The sequence below is a fragment of the Passer domesticus genome, chromosome 4 (assembly GCF_036417665.1).
Source record: "Passer domesticus isolate bPasDom1 chromosome 4, bPasDom1.hap1, whole genome shotgun sequence".
Lineage (NCBI taxonomy): Eukaryota > Metazoa > Chordata > Aves > Passeriformes > Passeridae > Passer > Passer domesticus.
Genome location: NC_087477.1, coordinates 14,837,399 through 14,853,447, shown reverse-complemented (window position 1 = coordinate 14,853,447; position 16,049 = coordinate 14,837,399). Strand labels below are relative to the sequence as shown.

Below are 16,049 nucleotides of genomic sequence, written 5' to 3'. Positions count from 1 at the left end.
GTGTTTTTAACAATTAGTATTTTTTTGGGAAAAGGTAATTAAACTAAGTGATTGCTCTGAGTGTTTCTTCAAGTAAAAACGTGAATTCCTTTGGCCGTTGGACTCCATTGTGCTCTGCTGAAATGACATCATGAGACAGGAGATTTTTGTGGGTTGACAAGATTTATTATGCTGGATGTTTTGAACTGGAAAATGAGTTATTCTGAGAGCTGCAGATGTGATTGCTCAGTGATTTTGACCTGCTGCGTACAGAATTGGTATCACTGTCACCTAGGGTTTTGGAATATGTAAGATATCGTATTTTGGCCCATTGGATGTTTTGGGTTAAGCAGAGAGGTGTGTAGGTGAGAAGTGGGCACTGATCTTGGTGGGTAATGCTGATGTTTCTCAGAGCTGCATTGTGGACACCTTGCTCCATGCAGTCAGCACCTTTTCCTGCGGCTGTCGTAGCCTGTTTGTGGAATTCCTGCGCCCCGGGAGCTGGGCGAAGGAGGCATGAGGGCAGCTGATGGAGCAGCGCTTGGGAGCTTTTGGTGTCACGGGAAGACAGGTCACAGCACAGAAACAAATGTGGCATGGCACGGATCCGCCTAACCTAAGGGCTGGGGCTTCTGCGAGTTCGCGGCGGGGAAGGAGGTGAAACGATCCGTGGGGCACGTAGAAACGAGCCGGTTCCGTGGGGGCTTTTTTCCTTAAATTCCTGTGTGTTTCCGTGCCCGCGGCGCCGGCGGAGGGGCGCCGGCCGGGCGTTGGGAGCGGCGCGCAGCCCCCCTCCGCACGCGGTGGTAGGCGCCGTGCGCGCACGGGGTGGAACGGTCCATTTCCTGTTCCCGTGCCGCGGGCGGGGGGGGCCCGGCCGTGAGGGAGGGGGCGGCGGGCCATGGCGGCGGCGCGGTGAGGCGGGGCGCGGGCGGCCGCGATGGAGGCGTACGTGCTGGAGGACATCCTGGAGGTACGGCCGGGGCACGAACAAAGGGCGCCGCGGGATGGCGGGGGGCCGGCCCCCCGGGCCCGGCCGTTGGGGCTGCGGCGCTCGCCGGGGCCCGGGCGGACGGGGCCGGGCACCGGCGCTCCCCCCCCCGAGCCGGGAGGGGTGCGGGACGCGCACCCCTGGGGTGACATTGCGGTCACATTAGCGGGATTTCAGCCGCCGCCTGCCATAACTCTCTCTTTTAATCTTTGTTGCCAGTGTTTCCGTTTGATAGAATCGTGGAATCACAGAATGGCTTGGGTTGGAGGGGACCCTGAAGATGATCTTGCTCCAGCCCCGTGCCGTGGGCAGGGAGACCTCCCACTGCCCCAAATTGCTCCCGGCCCTGTCCAGGCTGGCCTTGGGCACTTCCAGGGATCCAGGGGCAGCCACAGCGTCGCGGGGCACCCTGTGCCAGGGCCTCAGCACCCTCACAGGAAGGATTTCTTCCTGATGTCTAAATCTACTCTCAGTCACTTTGAACCCATTCCCCTTGTGCTGTCACTACACACTTTTGTAAGTAGTGCCTTTTCCTTTTTCCTGCAAGTTCCCTTCAGGTGCTGGAAGGCCACAATTGGGTCACCCTGAAGCCTTTTTTCTTCCAAGCTGAACCGTCCCAATTCCCTCAGCCTTTCTTCATAGCAAAGAGGCTCCATCCCTCTGATCACCTCGGTGGCCTCCTCTGGAGTTTCTCCAGCAGCTCCATGTCCTTCCTGTGCTGAGGACCCCAGAGCTGAGGCAGGCTCAAGGTGGGGTCTCAGCAGAGCAGAGAGGCACGTTTGTTGCAGCATGTAATTTCTCTTAGCCTGTTCTTGCTTCCTCTAAAGAAGTAGATCTCCCTCTGCAGCAGTAATTTATTATGAAATAAATGACATTATCTCTTCCTGTGAGGGTAGGCTGGAAGTAACCTTTCAGCCAAATGGAGAGGCCAGCCAAGAAGTCATAGCGTGAAACAGGTCTCTATTACAGGTTATATTTGCTGTAATAGTTCAAGGAAATGTTCCTTGGCCCAGGTTGCCCAGAGAAGCTGTGGCTGCCTCATCCCTGGAAGTGTCCAAGGCTGGGTTGAACAGGGCCTGCAGAAACCTGGGATAATGGAAGGTGTCCCTGCCGGTGGCAGCGGGCTGGAGTGAGATGATCTTCCAAACCATTTTATGAAATACCTTTTTCACGTTCCTGTGGTTTTTCAGGTTTTGCAAGCAAAAACATTGCCAGTTGACTTGTCAGACTATTTGCATGCATTCTTAATTGTAACGGGAAGCTGCAGCCTTATTAGCTGCTGTCAGAATTCTGGCAAAATAGTTCTTCCACCAGTGCTTGTCCTGTAGGCTTTTTCCCTAGGTAGCCACATTTAGGTTACCCTAAAATTTTTGATCGATAGGAATACTTGCTGTTAACTTCTGTGTGGACTTTGGAACTGTTTAACATAATTGCATCCAGAATATTAACTCAGCTGTTCACTTTGTGCTGAACAAACTGGCACAGGTGTATGAGCAAGACATTTTCACCAATATCTGTGTGTGTGGCTGTGTTGGTGTGGGGAGGTAGGAAGAGCAGTTGTGAACTGGGCTTTGTGCCATCCAATAAATATTTCAGTACTTCACTTTCCTCATTGCATACTGAAAACTTTTCTGTTTTTTTTTCTTTATTTTAACCACGGTTGCCACATGTAGCTTCATAGTATGTCACATTATTAAGGTACATGGTGCTCATCAATAGTCCAGTTGGGAAGGGCAGTTGGGAAGTTAATTTTGTCACTGTAACACATTTTGGACTTGTGTGAAATGAGCAATTACGTCTTGCTTGTCAATGGGATTTGCTGGCTTTTCTTTTGATACTTTTGCCACACATTCACCTCCTGTTCTCAACACCAGGTGGATCCAGGTAAAAAGCATCCTCAGGGATCAGGCATGGCTTGCCTGGCTTGAGGTGAGTGTGCAGCATGGCTGGGTGAGTTCATCAGCCTCCCAGGTGCTCTGGTAGCAGTGCGATCTATTCACGGTTTCTTAGCACGTCACTGGAAGCCATGTCCAGAAGTACAATTTATAGTTCCCTCCAAACTCGTTTCTGTTGTAACTTCCAACAGTCTGTTTACTGTGAGTGTCTTATTTTCCCATCTCACGGCTTTTTTTTCCTCCCATGGAGCATTTTCTGGTGCTCATTCAAAGGCAGCAGTGTGAGATGGAGACAACTGCTCTTGCTTGGGCAGCAGATCTGTCATCTCTGTTGTTCTGAAAATAATTAATACTGCTTAGTATTTTGTTCAGTTTGGAGTGATCATTAGGCCTTGCCTCTTCATAAAATCTTCAAGAACATTTTCCCTCTAAGCTGCTTATAATTTAAAACCAGGAAAAAAAATAGTTTTCTGTAATGTGCTGGCTGTGTTCAGTTGCCAGAGAGACTCAGGTTCAGATGGTGTAGAGGTCCTTACTGCAAGGGTTGCTTCTGGGGCCAAAATCACTTCAGAATGCTAAAACAAAAATAAGTCTTGAGCAAATGTAATGCAGCTGCAGGCAGAGATGGCTGCCAGCCCAGAGATGTCACACAGCGTCCTGGCTGCCCTGTGCTCAGCCCACCTTCACAGAAGGTGCAGGTGGCACAGAACTGGAGCTGCCTTTGTGCTTTCAGCTGAAGACCGGCGCTGTCTGGGCTCTGTCACCTGAATCTGGCGTGGAAAGCTTGGTGTGGGGATACAGCTGAATCAGCACTGTGGGGTTACCCTGCAGTGAGCTGCTGTTCACTCGCTTCTCTGGCTCCTCTGTCCTGACACATGTGTTTGGGGTGTGGCTTCACTGACACCAGGCTTTCTGCGTTGGTTTAAGCCTTCAGGTTTTGGCTTGCACGTGCCAGGGATGGAATAATTGTGTTGCAGGAGGCCTTAGTATGGTGTAAACCTGTAGCTGTGTTTTTGATGCTTGAGTTAGTCAAGATGTTGGGTGGGAGAACAGGAGGTAAGTTCAGTGCTGACAGATGAAGATGTGGTCTGTGCTGCGTGCTGAACTCGGGCTCAGAAATCCACTTAGGAAGCTTATGACAGTGGAGAGGTAAATTTATGTTCCCTGTGTTGATTTGAGACTTCTCAAGAGCAGCAGCCATGTGCTCTGACCTTCATGTCCTTTGAAAGCTCATTTGTGCTTGGCTGTAGGGAGACAGGCTGGGGTCTAGCGTGGGCCCACACGGGGTGCTTGCTTTTTGTCCTTACTCTGTGCTTTCATGTCCTTCAGCTTTCTAGCTTAAGGTAGAGATCTTCCACCTGCTTTGAGCTGAAACTCAAAATCACTGTGAGAAAAACTTAGGTTGTTACTGTGATATTGGGAGTATTTCCTGACTGCAGAAGGGTTTTTTTATTTGATTATACTGGAGTCATGGGGATAATTTAATAATGCAAGATTGTGGGGGGATAGAATATAAGAAAATAAAGATAGTGTAAAAAGTAATTTCACCCCTAAGGAGTTGCAGCTGGGCCAGTTACCAAAGATTAGGAACAGGCCTGACTTGACCAGGCCACAGCTGTGGCCAGTGAGAAGAAGAGTGCTGTGAAAGAGTGGGCTGGGTGGCTGAGAATGAACTGGAGTCAGATGGCTGCTTTGCCAGGAAGAAAGAGTCTGCTCTGAGGAGCTGCCCACCAGAAAACACCAAGGAGGTGTGAAACTTTTGTGATAAGGAGACAACAGTGTGGAACTTCTGCAATAAGATGACAACACAAGATCCTGCTTTGTATGTGGCTGCCAATGGTGCAGGTGAGAGGCGAGATAATATGGGAGGATCAGGTGTTGCACCTTGGATTGTCACACAGTGAGGACAGCAGAGCACAGTTCAGGCAGTGACCACAAGACTTACACAGAGCAGAGACTGCCCTGCCTGAGCACACAGGGGCTCCATGAAACACTGGTGGAAGGGAGAGCAAACACTGAGCAGCAGAGTCGTGTCTACGGTGCACGTTCAGAGGTCAGGGAGGCCTCTGCAAGGTAATTTTTCTTTTCTTTACCAGGCCAAGTCTTTTAATATTTATAAACATTGAGTCTTTTGGTCTGAAGATTAAAATCAGCATTATATTGCAGTGTTGGGGCATTAGTAGCTTTCCCACGTTTCAGCTCTTAAACAGGCTAATCCTTTCCTTGTTTTCCTTCTCACAGTTTGTCTTAGCAATCTTGTCTGGTTTACTTCTTACCTGTTTTCTTGTCTTTAAAAAGAGTTTGCCCATATGAACTTGGTTTTGGCTACTGTGTGCTCCAGTATTTCCTGGTGATTTCAATCACAGAATCTCCTGAGTTGGAAGGGACTCAGAGGGTTCCATGGAGGTCTCGCTCCCCTCCGAAGTCCAGCTGAGTTGTTGCAGTTGTTCATAGGTTGTCAGGACTGCCTCTCTATGCCTTCTTTCCAAGTAAGGTGGAGCCCTGCTGTAGTGCCCCTTTCACTGAGGTGCCATCACCAAGTCTGGGCCACATCTAGTCCCAGCCCCAAATGGGACGGGAAATCTCGTAGATAGAATTCCTCTGAGTCTTAACCTGTTTCTGCTCCACTTACAGGGAGAGGTTGCAGACTTAATGGTATAATTTGAAGCCATTCTTGTTGTTTATGCTTTATTGCTGTATCTCTTTCAGTAACAGTAATATGAAAATGCAATTATTGTGTGAGAAACCTCCAAGTAACTGACTTCATGCTGGATATCTGTGTTTAAAAGGTCAGTATTATTCAGAGGTTCTGTCTGCCAGTGAGGGTCTTAGCCAAGGACGTGACCAGCAGCTGGGATCAGTTGATCAGCAAAGGTCTCTTTGGACCCAGGCTCTTCATCTTTTAAGCTCTTGGTTCAAACGGAGTCCTTAATCAAAAAACAGTGAGAGAATTGAGAGGGATATTTCAGACAGATGGATTTATTTAGATTTTTTCCTTTTTTCTCACCCCTTCATACATCCTGTCTTTAAATGTTCATAGAAATGTTTGAAGAGGTTGTTTCCACCTTTAAGGTGCTTGTTACTTTTTTTCTGCATGTGCCTGAAATCTCTTTAGATCTTTGCCTCCCTGGAATTTGCTGGCTGTGTTGACTGATAGGAAGTCACATGCTCTAAAGCTGAAACCCACACTCCAAACAACCTGTTGCTCTGCCTTGGCATCAGAACCCTGCAAGGAGGAGATCCAGGGAACTGCCTGGTATAAATAGCGGTTCTCTGTCACTTAATGGCCATGTAAATGTGGACTAAATAAGATTAAATAATCTTCATGGAACAGATGTGATGGGAGGCATTAAGGAGAGAGTGGAAATGAAAATTGTCGTGTTGACTGCAAGGAAATTGGCACGTGATGTTTATATCTAACATGGGAAGCAAACACTGCAAAGCGAAGACTCCACTTAAACTTGTTGTCTTTGCCCTTAAACATTGATTTACTTTTTTAAAATAGAACTTCTTTTTGTTAAGATGGGAAAATAGACATATTTGGACTTAGTCATACTTGTGTCTTGCTTTCACTACCTTCACAAGTCTATATGTTAAAAACTGTTCAAACCCTTTCAATATGCTGCAGCTTTCAGTTGGATGTGCCAAATAGAGCAAAAAAAAATTATAACTCATTTATTAGATATGCCTAACAGTAGTTTGTATTGAAGGAAGAATTCAGGGACTGTCAAGCTTGTCAGAATTTTAACCAAATGAGTTGAAATTATTAGAAATAATTCCTTCTGTACTCAGTTCCCCAGGCAGTAACAATAGGAATTCTAATCAGATGCTGAATCCAACTGTCTCCTGCTGTAACTTTATCCTTTCACTTCTCATCGTAAGAGAAGATTGGTGAACTAGGCCGTACTGGTTCCTTCATTGAAAAAAACTTGCCTTGTAAATGCCAAAAAAGGAAAGGAAATCTGCATTACCATTCAGCTGGTTCATTTCACTCCTTTGTTGGTTCATTTTTTGTGTGTGTGAGTATGGTTGGTGGGGTGGGACAGTGGCACAGCCGTGTCTTCATTTAACTTTATAGGACAGGAGTAAATACAAATGAATTAAACTGGAATAACTTGAAGTAATTTCAAAGCTCTTGACCTAACTAGTCATATCTTCCCAAATTATATTTGGTTAACATTATTAATGTCTCTACTTAATATGTGAACTTTGTTATGCTGCATGATGAGGGATATCAGCACTTTTTGATATCAATAATTATTTCAGCAAGATAATTACATGAAGAAATGTAGATGTCCTCTAAGGACCTCTGGTTTCTGCTATCCCCTCCCCAGTCCTGATAGGTTAAGTTGGATGTGGGCTGCAGAACTCCAGGAGGCAGGATAAAAGCAAGTTCTGATAGAAGTCATCTGCACAGGATGAAAAATGGGATTTCTCTATTTTGCCATAAACTGCATCTCGCATAAGGCTTGATCTTTTGGGATGAACCTGTTTCCCTGATTCTCACTTAAAACACGTTCCTTAAGGAGCCAGTTTCTGCTGTGATGGTGAATTTCAGGCAGCAGCAGCTTGGCTGATGTCTTTGCTGTTTCCTGGCTTGGGAGGTGAGGGTGAGGAAATGGTAGCTGAGCCTTCATACACAGAAAGCTTTCACAGTTTCACTTCAGCTTTGGGGGGGCCGCAATCAAAATGCACATGTCTGCAATGTCTTTTTTTATTATTAGACAGATATTTGAAAGCTCAGTCCTTCTGGTAACAATAATTTCTGCCATGTTGTGCTGTATTTCTTGTTTCTAGTGTGCATTGGAGTCCACATCTCCTGTCCGTCAGTCACCTAGCGTAGCATGGTTTGAGACCAGGAGCCTGGTGTCAAGAAAAATGATTTGTGGGGCAAAGAAACCACGTTTCTTTGGCTTTTCAAACCTTGGAATTGTGTTTTGCATTAAGAGTGTGTAGAGAGGGATAGAGTCCCCTCCTAGGGTGTCCTTTCAGTGAACTGGTGTTCCTAATTGCCTGGATGACGGGACGGGAAAGCTCTGACTAAGCCAAGCTACACGTGGCGTTGCTTGATGAAAAAATTTGTTCTTGCATTCCTGCCTTTTTTTTAAATTTTGACTTATCTGCTCACCAGTAGATGCTGTATTGCTGTGAAGAAGCCCATGCACACGTCAGTGTTTCATTCATGCCAAAGGGAATTCTGAGCTGGACTGGAACAGAGTAGCTGTTTGTGTGTTCATCCTGTCCCTCCTCCACATGTCCTGCTTCCCTTCTGCTGCCTCATCCTTCAGAGCAGAGCGCTTGCTTGCTGTTGTGAAGAGCAGCCGACCAAAACCACTTACAGAAGGGAAAGATTGCCTGCCAAATTTGTGTAAGAAAACATGTGGGCAGCTTAAAACTATTTCTGTTTGAAACCCAACTGGTGCTGTGCAGTTCAGGCCACTTGCTCACTGTGTTTTATGCTCAGTGGCCACAGTGAATGATTGAATAAATTTGTGTGTTCTGCGGGTGACTGTGGACCTGGTGCCTGAAATGCACATGGCAGGGTGTATGCAGGAGTGATCAGAATTGAGGCTCTGAGAGGATTTCCTTTTTGCAGGAACAAGGAGGAAGAAATGCTGCCTCGGTGTGCTTTCAGTATTGTTTTTGAAGGGTTTTAATCCCTAGTGTTGTCTTGTGGGGGAGAAACACAGTTCTGGGGGGAGTGTGGGTTATACATAGTGGGCAAAGCAGGCAGACTGGAGTGGGAGGAGAACAGCTTTTCTTCCTTGCAGTGCTGGGAGAGATGGATGTCTGCCACTGACATGTCTTTTCCTCCCAAGTAGGTCTTAGTTTTCCTGAGCACAGGCAAGGAGGCAGTCTGCTGCCACGGAGGGACAGACAGGGCTTTCAAGTGTGCTGGGTGACAGTATTTTTTGCCACAGTTCATTTCCAGCACTGCATCAACCCACTGTGCTCCTACTGCAAAATGCCATTTTGTTGTCCTGGGGTTGGTATGTCATCCTTTCAGCGGCTAAAAAAAAAGTGGGTGTCTTTGCTTCTTGCTTGATGTTAACCTGATGTTGTACAGGAGTTGTTAAAGCTTGGAGACACCACAGTGTTGGGTGACAGCTGTTGTAGAGAAAGCTCTCTCGGTGGTTTTTGGGCATGAGGAAATGCTTAAAGTGCTACTACAAAAGTAGAATTTACTTGTCCGTGAAGCAGGGAAGTTGTTTTTTCTTAGTTTTGCTGGTAACTGAATGGCTTTGTGGTTGGGGAGGGGAATTCCCTGAAGCATCAGGTTTGTGTGCACCCCAGATCCAGTTTGAGTAGTAAATTGGTCCTGCACAGGTGGGTGCCACTGGGTGTTGGTGGTGTGTTTGTACAAACGCTGTCAGGAGGACCTCATCCCAGGAGAAAACAGGGCTATTGCCTTGGAAGGTGTGGGGAGGGCAAGGAGTTCCTTAGAGCTGGGAAGGTGCAGTATTTGAGTCCATAAGAGAGGGCATTAGGAACCAGAATAACTTCACCACATCCTTTATTTCTGCTTCCATTGTTTCTCCTGTCCTGTGGTCTGCCCAGTCTGTGTGTGGGGATGAAGGTACATGGACAAACATGGATTACTTACTTGCCTTCTGATACTGTTGAAGCGAAATACTGTTGACTTGATAGCTTGTCTGCATGTCAGATTTCCATGGAATGGAGGTCTGTCTTTTGTTTGGAAGCTTTGTCCTGTAAATGAGCATGTGAGCTGTCTTCTGTTTTGACTGTGAGTTTGACTTTAGGATCAGAATTGGGAAACAGAAATAAGTCATCTGACAACAGTTAGGAACCAGGAGTAAGCTCCTTATGGGAATTGTAGCTGCTGTACTACTGCTGTAGTCACTTGTGGATGCAGGAGGAATGCAGCCAAGCTGACTAGGCTGGTTGCTGAAGGTCTGTGCTGGCTGAGAAATGCTTTCTGGCACATTCAGTGTAAAAATTCAGAGCGTTTATTGTTGAAGACTGGAAAAGTCCGTGGTTTGTCTCTTCTTAACCTTAAAAATGCAGCATGCTCTGTTGGGGAAAACTCACCATGCAGAGGCTTCCTTTTGGGAAATTGTTTTTGGAGGGCAATAGATGATTCTGATGGAGGAGTAGGAGGGTGGTCTTGCCTGTGACTGACATGATGAGCTATAAATGCCTGTCCTCTTTTTCCTCTGGATCTGCATGGTTGCTGAGTTCAGCAGCTTGCTTGGCATGGGCCCTAGAGGAGCTGCTTTGATCCGAGGGCTGGCTGCACTGCAAGAAAGGATCTTGTGCTCAGATGGAGAGAGCTGCTCCTGCATGGACACACTTGAGCTCTGCTGTTAGGAGGTGTGGGTGAAGGCAAGGCCCCACAGCTCAGTCTGCCCGGAGCTTTATTGCTGCTGGCTTTGTCCACTTACGAGTTCGGATGTCATGTTTCCATTGTTCAGCTGTGCTGAGCTACAATCCTTAGAAAAACAACTTGTTTCAGCTGGAAATGGATGGGTGTGCACAGTTCTGAGCTGAAACTTGGACACAGTGCATGAGGCTGGGCAAATGGAATGGGGGAAACTATTCCAGAAAAAGCATTTGTGAGAAGTTGTTCCACCTTTGGTTGTGCAAAGCTAAACTCCCTTTTCAAAGGATGAGTGAAGGGTCGAGGTCTGTTGCAGCAAAGTCTGAGTGTGACATAGAAATGTCTGCTTATTGAGCTGTGAGAAGAGAGCTCAAGGTACTTCTTGAAGACTCTGCAGGCAACTGATATGTGGAAAAGCCCCCTCAAGTTAATCAGTGATAAAGATAAGAAATTATCATTGTGATTTCAACCTTGACTCTTGTAGAGATAGGACTGAAACAATGCATTTGTTTTTTAACAGCTGAGGGTATTGGGGTTTCTTTTCAGTCTTCACCTTCTCCTTCGGTGTAATTTTAAAGGTAGATGCTTCAAGGATCCAAGTCAGTCGCTGTGGGTCTGTTGTTGTAACAAGGTGCTTCATGGCATGCTTAGAAGTGTCTTGCATGGAGAGTTAGTCAAATCTATCCTTGGACAGTCAAGGCAAAAGGTGAGTCCGGTGGAAAAGGAATGTGATTAACTGTTAGAGAAGGATTTTCTCTTTCTTGGGAGCTCACCTTCCTTAAACAAGGCTTAAGAGAATAATTAGTCCCTTGAAAGTAGGGCAGTGAGGAATAGGATGTAGCAGTGCACAGCAGGGCTCCTCCGTCCTTTCTCAGCGGTGCACACGTTGTCTGCAGATGCTGGTGCTGCTGCCAGGAGCTGTGTTTCAGGTAGAAATGCAGCTAAAATCTTCTGCTCAGAGCAGAGTCATGCTTTGTGTACTTCCCACTTTTTAATTACTGAATTGACCAAGTTGAAACAACTTCATATAGCACCTACTGCAGAACTACCTTGTCCTGTACTACTTGTGATCCTTGCCTTCCTTAGTTCTCACTGCTGAATCTGTCAAAGCTGGCTGTGTCATGTTTAAAGATCTTTGTGAGTCTGTGGTGATGGCATGTGCTTAGCCAAGGAAGTTTAGAGTCCTTGAGCTGTCCTTCAGGAAAACTCCAAAATGCTGTTCCTGTAGCTCTTGTTACCAAGCTTGTGGCTCAATCTGGGGGGTCAGAGGGAATGTAACCCCTCTAAGCTTTTCAGGGCTGTGGTGAGGTGGCTCTGCTTTGAGTGGCCATGTAAGTAATTTGTTAAGCAGCTTAAGCATACTTACCTCAGGTACTTGAGGGAGAGTCTGCAGTTGTTCAGGTGTGGCATTTGGGGATTTTGGCAATGAGGGAAGAGGGTGATTCTGGGAAGCCCAGTGGTACCATCTTCTTCTTCATTCATGGTTTTGTGATCCCTTTACTTTGTCTCTGCTAAATAGATACAGCAGTGAGGAAGACTGTACAGGTGCCTTGCTAAGGATGGCAAAAACTGCCTGCATAGGCTCAGGCTGTCCCTTTAGTATCCCTCAGCTGTTGGGTCTTTTGCAGGGGTTGGTTTCCATTTTGCTTTTGCAACGGCATGGGAAGAACCTTTATACAGGTGCTGCTGTTTGTCTGTGGCTCTGATGCAGACCCCCACATCCCTGGTGATAGATAGGAGTTTTACACTGTCAGAGCTTTGCTTCTGAGGTCAGTTCTTTCAAAGCTCCTCCAAAAGAAGGGGTTTCTGTCAGAAGTTCAGGTTGGGGGAGGGTTGGGAGGAGAATGAAGGTGTGAACTTGTGTTGAGGGCTCGGATTGAAAATGTGGCAGCTTTATATTGTTGATGTAACAGTGTTGTCTGAAGCTCAGCTTTCAGAGGCATGACTGTGTGTTTCAGTGGCTTTTTTTATAGTGATGTTTATATCTTGTTATTCATGTCAGAGACTAAAATGTGTATATTTTCCCCCCACATAAATGTGAAATTTGGGCAGGGAAGTTAAAATGATAGTGAGACGAGGTGTTGCTATTTTTACACTGGCATGAATTTTTTCTCGCATGAATGGTTGCATCTGAATACCAGTTAATGCATGAATTTGCTTCAAATGGAAGTATGCCAAGTGCTTGGAATGAGGGTTTGAAATGGAAAAAGAATATTATTCCTTGCAGTTTCACAACCTTCTCATAGCTACGGCTTTCAGCATGCCTGTCCCTCTGTTTTTATTGCTGTGTATGCTGCTGGGAATGCAGCGTGCAGAGGAGAGGAGGGAATTTTCCTGTGAATACCTCAGCACCTGTCTCGTCATCAGAAGCACACTGCAGTCCTAATGCAGGTGTCCCTGCAGCAGAGACTCGGCTGGTGCCAGTCCTGGGGACTGTTATGCCATTTCAGCAGCATGCTGCTCCTCTCACCTCCCTCCTCCTCTCCCCCTTTGAATTTTTGTAGCAGCGCCGAGAGAAACGCAGTGTACAGTCAAAGGAATAAAATGAAAGAAGATAGTGTTGAGGTGTTCCAGATCTGCCAGACTTTGGATTTGTGCTGAACGAGGCATTTGGTTTTGGGGAGGGTCAGTGCATGTTGACAAGACAAGGGGTCTGCTTGTGTATCCCAGATCAGTGGGAGCAGTCCTCACTGTGCAGGGGAGAGGTGGTGCTGGCACACAGTGTCTGTGGTGACAGTGCTGCTGTAGTAGCAGGGTAGGGCAAGTGAGAATCACACAGTTTGCTCCTCTGAGGAAGTAGATTTGAGGAAAACACACAAAATCTGCAAGGCTGAATGGAGTGGGCACTTGATCATCTGCTGCACTTGGCTTCCATGTCTGCTTTCCATTGCAGTGACCAGGGAGCCGATCTCTGTCTAAAGAAAATGGTGTCTTGTGTAAGGAGCCAGGAAACCATCACTTACACTTCAGGAATATGTTATCCTAATGGGGTGGTGGTGAGGATTTAACCCATAGAAATGACAGGCACTACCAGAGCCGTGGCTTCAGTGAAGCCTTGGATGGAATTTTTTCTATAATGCATTATTAATGCTGGGAAGATCTGCAAAGGACCTTGAAACCTGTGTTACTAAGTGGTAGATTCACCTGAAAAAGTGTAGGTGAAGAGGCAGAACCCTATACTTTGCCTCAGTAGCTAGTTTGTGAAAGTCAAAATCCAATGTAAGTTAATTTCTCTGTCTTAATGTTTCAAATCCGAGTACTTTTTCTAGTAAGCTGTCCTGAAACTGAGATGGGCTCATGTATTTTGAAAGCATCAGAGGTGATATTCTGAAGGCTAAAGGGTAGCAGGGTGAGGGAGAGCAAACATGACGTCCTTTCTCTGTGGTATGGGGTGTTGTATTGTGTAATTTGCAGAGGTTTTGAGTAGCCAATTTAAATGTTGTGTTTTGGATCCCAAGGTGAAATATTGGTCCTTGAAATACTTGACCCAGTTTGGGACATTTCAAATGATCCTTGCTTTGTTTTGATTCAGTCTTGCCTCATGAATCCCTTCATGTGCATCAAATGATTAGATATAAGGCACGAAAAAGCCCTAGCAGTGTCTTGCAAAGTGAACTTAGCTTGTTTTTAGTCAGAGCTGGACTTTGTTCTTGCACTGGCAGTGGGGGTTTATTTCCTCTTGTGTGTTCCCCTTGCAAGGTAATAGTATAAACATTGCTATTTCTGTGTGAAACAGACTTCAAGTGTATTCCTGAAGTGAACAGTGGAAAATATGCTGTTAAGAAATGCTCAGTAATGTATGAAGTGTAGATAGATAGATTAGATTGTTTTTCAGTGCAGTGTCTTGGAGGTGTGAGAGCTGAAGTAGTTCTGGAGGGAAAGCTAAGATTATCTTGGATGGGAATTGCTGGAGCACCAGGGGAAGCAGTGTGGTTGTAGGTCAGGCATGAGGAGTTCCTCCTGGAAATCAGGATTAAAACTGCTCACTGTGAAGGAGTAATTCTTAGCTGAGTAAGGAAAGAATCTGAAACTTCCTTGCTTTTCAAGCAGGGAAGTGGGGCTGTAGTCAGCAAAGTTGGACTAAGGGTTATTAACTGACCTGGTCATAGTTGTGATTTTTGGTCTGAAGGTGGCTTTGCAATGCCAAATAGAGTTGACAATTCTTACTAAATTTATTCTTGTATTTAAAAACCTTCTGCTGCTCTCTGAAAGTTTTGGAGCTGGGAAAAATCAGCTGCTAAAGGGCTTGCCAGTAAGTGCCTCACAAAGAACTGATCCAAAAGGAATGACAGGTAAGGTTTGTTTTAGGGCATACAGTTTGCTACCTGGCAATGGCCACTGGCTGTTCCTTGCCCTTAAAGTTCTTTTGAAGGGCTTTGCTCTGGTCCCTGTAGGATCTGTTTGGTACCCTCTGGGTGTCAAAACACCAGGGGCCCAAATGCCAAGGTAAAAATTTAGCAAGTTCTAAATTGTGTTCCTTGTCTAATAGAAGGCAAAAGTCCTCACTGAGAAAAGCTGAGACATGAAGTTGTATTGGATTTTAAGACTGGAAAATAGGGGCCAGCCCCAAAAATAAACAAATTTTTTTTTTTTTGTGAGAGGTGGGATTTTTTTTGTCTTTTAATACTTGTCTGAGCTAGTGTGGTTCATCCAAGTCCAGTTTCAGATGCTGCTGTTTTATATTACAGTGCTTAAAAACACTGAAGCTTAAAAAGTAAATCCTGTTAGGTTAATGAGCCCGACTTGCTGTTTGACAGGCGTGCAGAGCTGCTGTGTGCAGCCTGGCTGCCAGACACTCCACTGCAGTGCACTGCTTCCTTGCTGCTGCTTCAGGAACTCTGAGCCTGTCACCCGGAGACACAGATACCCTGCTGGCTGCTGTCCTACAAATGGCTAAAAGGCAGCTTCCAGGGAGATGGCACTGGCTGTTTGTCCCAAGGTGCCACTCAGGTTCTTCTGAGCAAAGGTTTGGGCTGGCTAATGACACTGAGTGCCCAAATGTACCATTTGGGCACCTCGTTGCTGCTGTCCCTCTGCATGGCACCTTACAGATGTGATTTTAGTTTTTGCAGTTTAGACAGAATGCTTGCTCTGGGTAAATGCTGGAAGGCAGGAGCACATCAGCACTCGGTGCATGCTGGATGGCCTGAAGGAGAAGGAGCAGGGAATGGGATCAGCAAAATGGGCTTTTGGAATTAGACAGGGAACCTGAAATGGGAAGGAGAAAATTACTTTTTACAGCCTTTTCTCAATGCTTCGGGGTTGTCCTTACAGCAAAGATGACATTTAGGAAAACTATAACTCAGTGATAACCAAATGCTAGAGATATTTTCTCTTCTCCCTCCCTCCCTGGCCTGGTGTAAAATCAGGGAGGTGCTAGTCCATGTTTAGCCTTAAAAGCAGCAAATCCAAAATCAGTAGATTTTAAAAGCTTTTCTTCAAGTCCTTAATGCTGGAGAGTTGTTGTTTATTTGTTTGGGTTTTTTTATGTGTGTAATTAGTTGGGGTTTTGTTGTGTCTTACTGTGAGGGAAACTGGTGAGAGGAAGTTGATTCTTTGACCTTAGTTTACATCTGTGTGCGATGATGTGGAGGCTTGGGCTCACAGTGGGAGCTGTGCTGATGGCAGTTCTGTGTGTGGGTGGCTTGATGGAGAGAGCTGGATGAAGTCAGAGTCAGCATCAAGAGCTGAATTCTGTCTCTGTTCGGTTCAGCACTATGTGGTGGCCGAGCCTCACCACTCAGGGCAGCTCGGGTGTGCCTTGTCTTCCTGTCCTAACCTGGCATTTGTCCAAATGCATCTTCAGTAATTGGTGTTTGTCTGTCAGAACAAACTTGCTGGCATC

The 16,049-nt window shown here is 46.1% G+C and overlaps 1 protein-coding gene across 5 annotated transcripts in view; it reads left to right on the top strand.

Annotated features, from left to right (window-relative positions):
* ANKRD17 (ankyrin repeat domain 17) overlaps positions 1–16,049 on the top strand; it is a 68,384-nt gene that overhangs the window by 15,395 nt on the left and 36,940 nt on the right. The window contains exon 1 of one of the 5 annotated variants that reach the window (XM_064416267.1): positions 848–952. The exons of the other annotated variants lie outside the window; for them this stretch is intronic. Within the exon in view, the coding sequence (XP_064272337.1) occupies positions 920–952 (33 nt within the window). The 5' untranslated portion in view covers positions 848–919. Of the gene's footprint in view, positions 1–847; positions 953–16,049 lie in introns of those variants that run through there. 5 annotated transcript variants of the gene reach the window in all.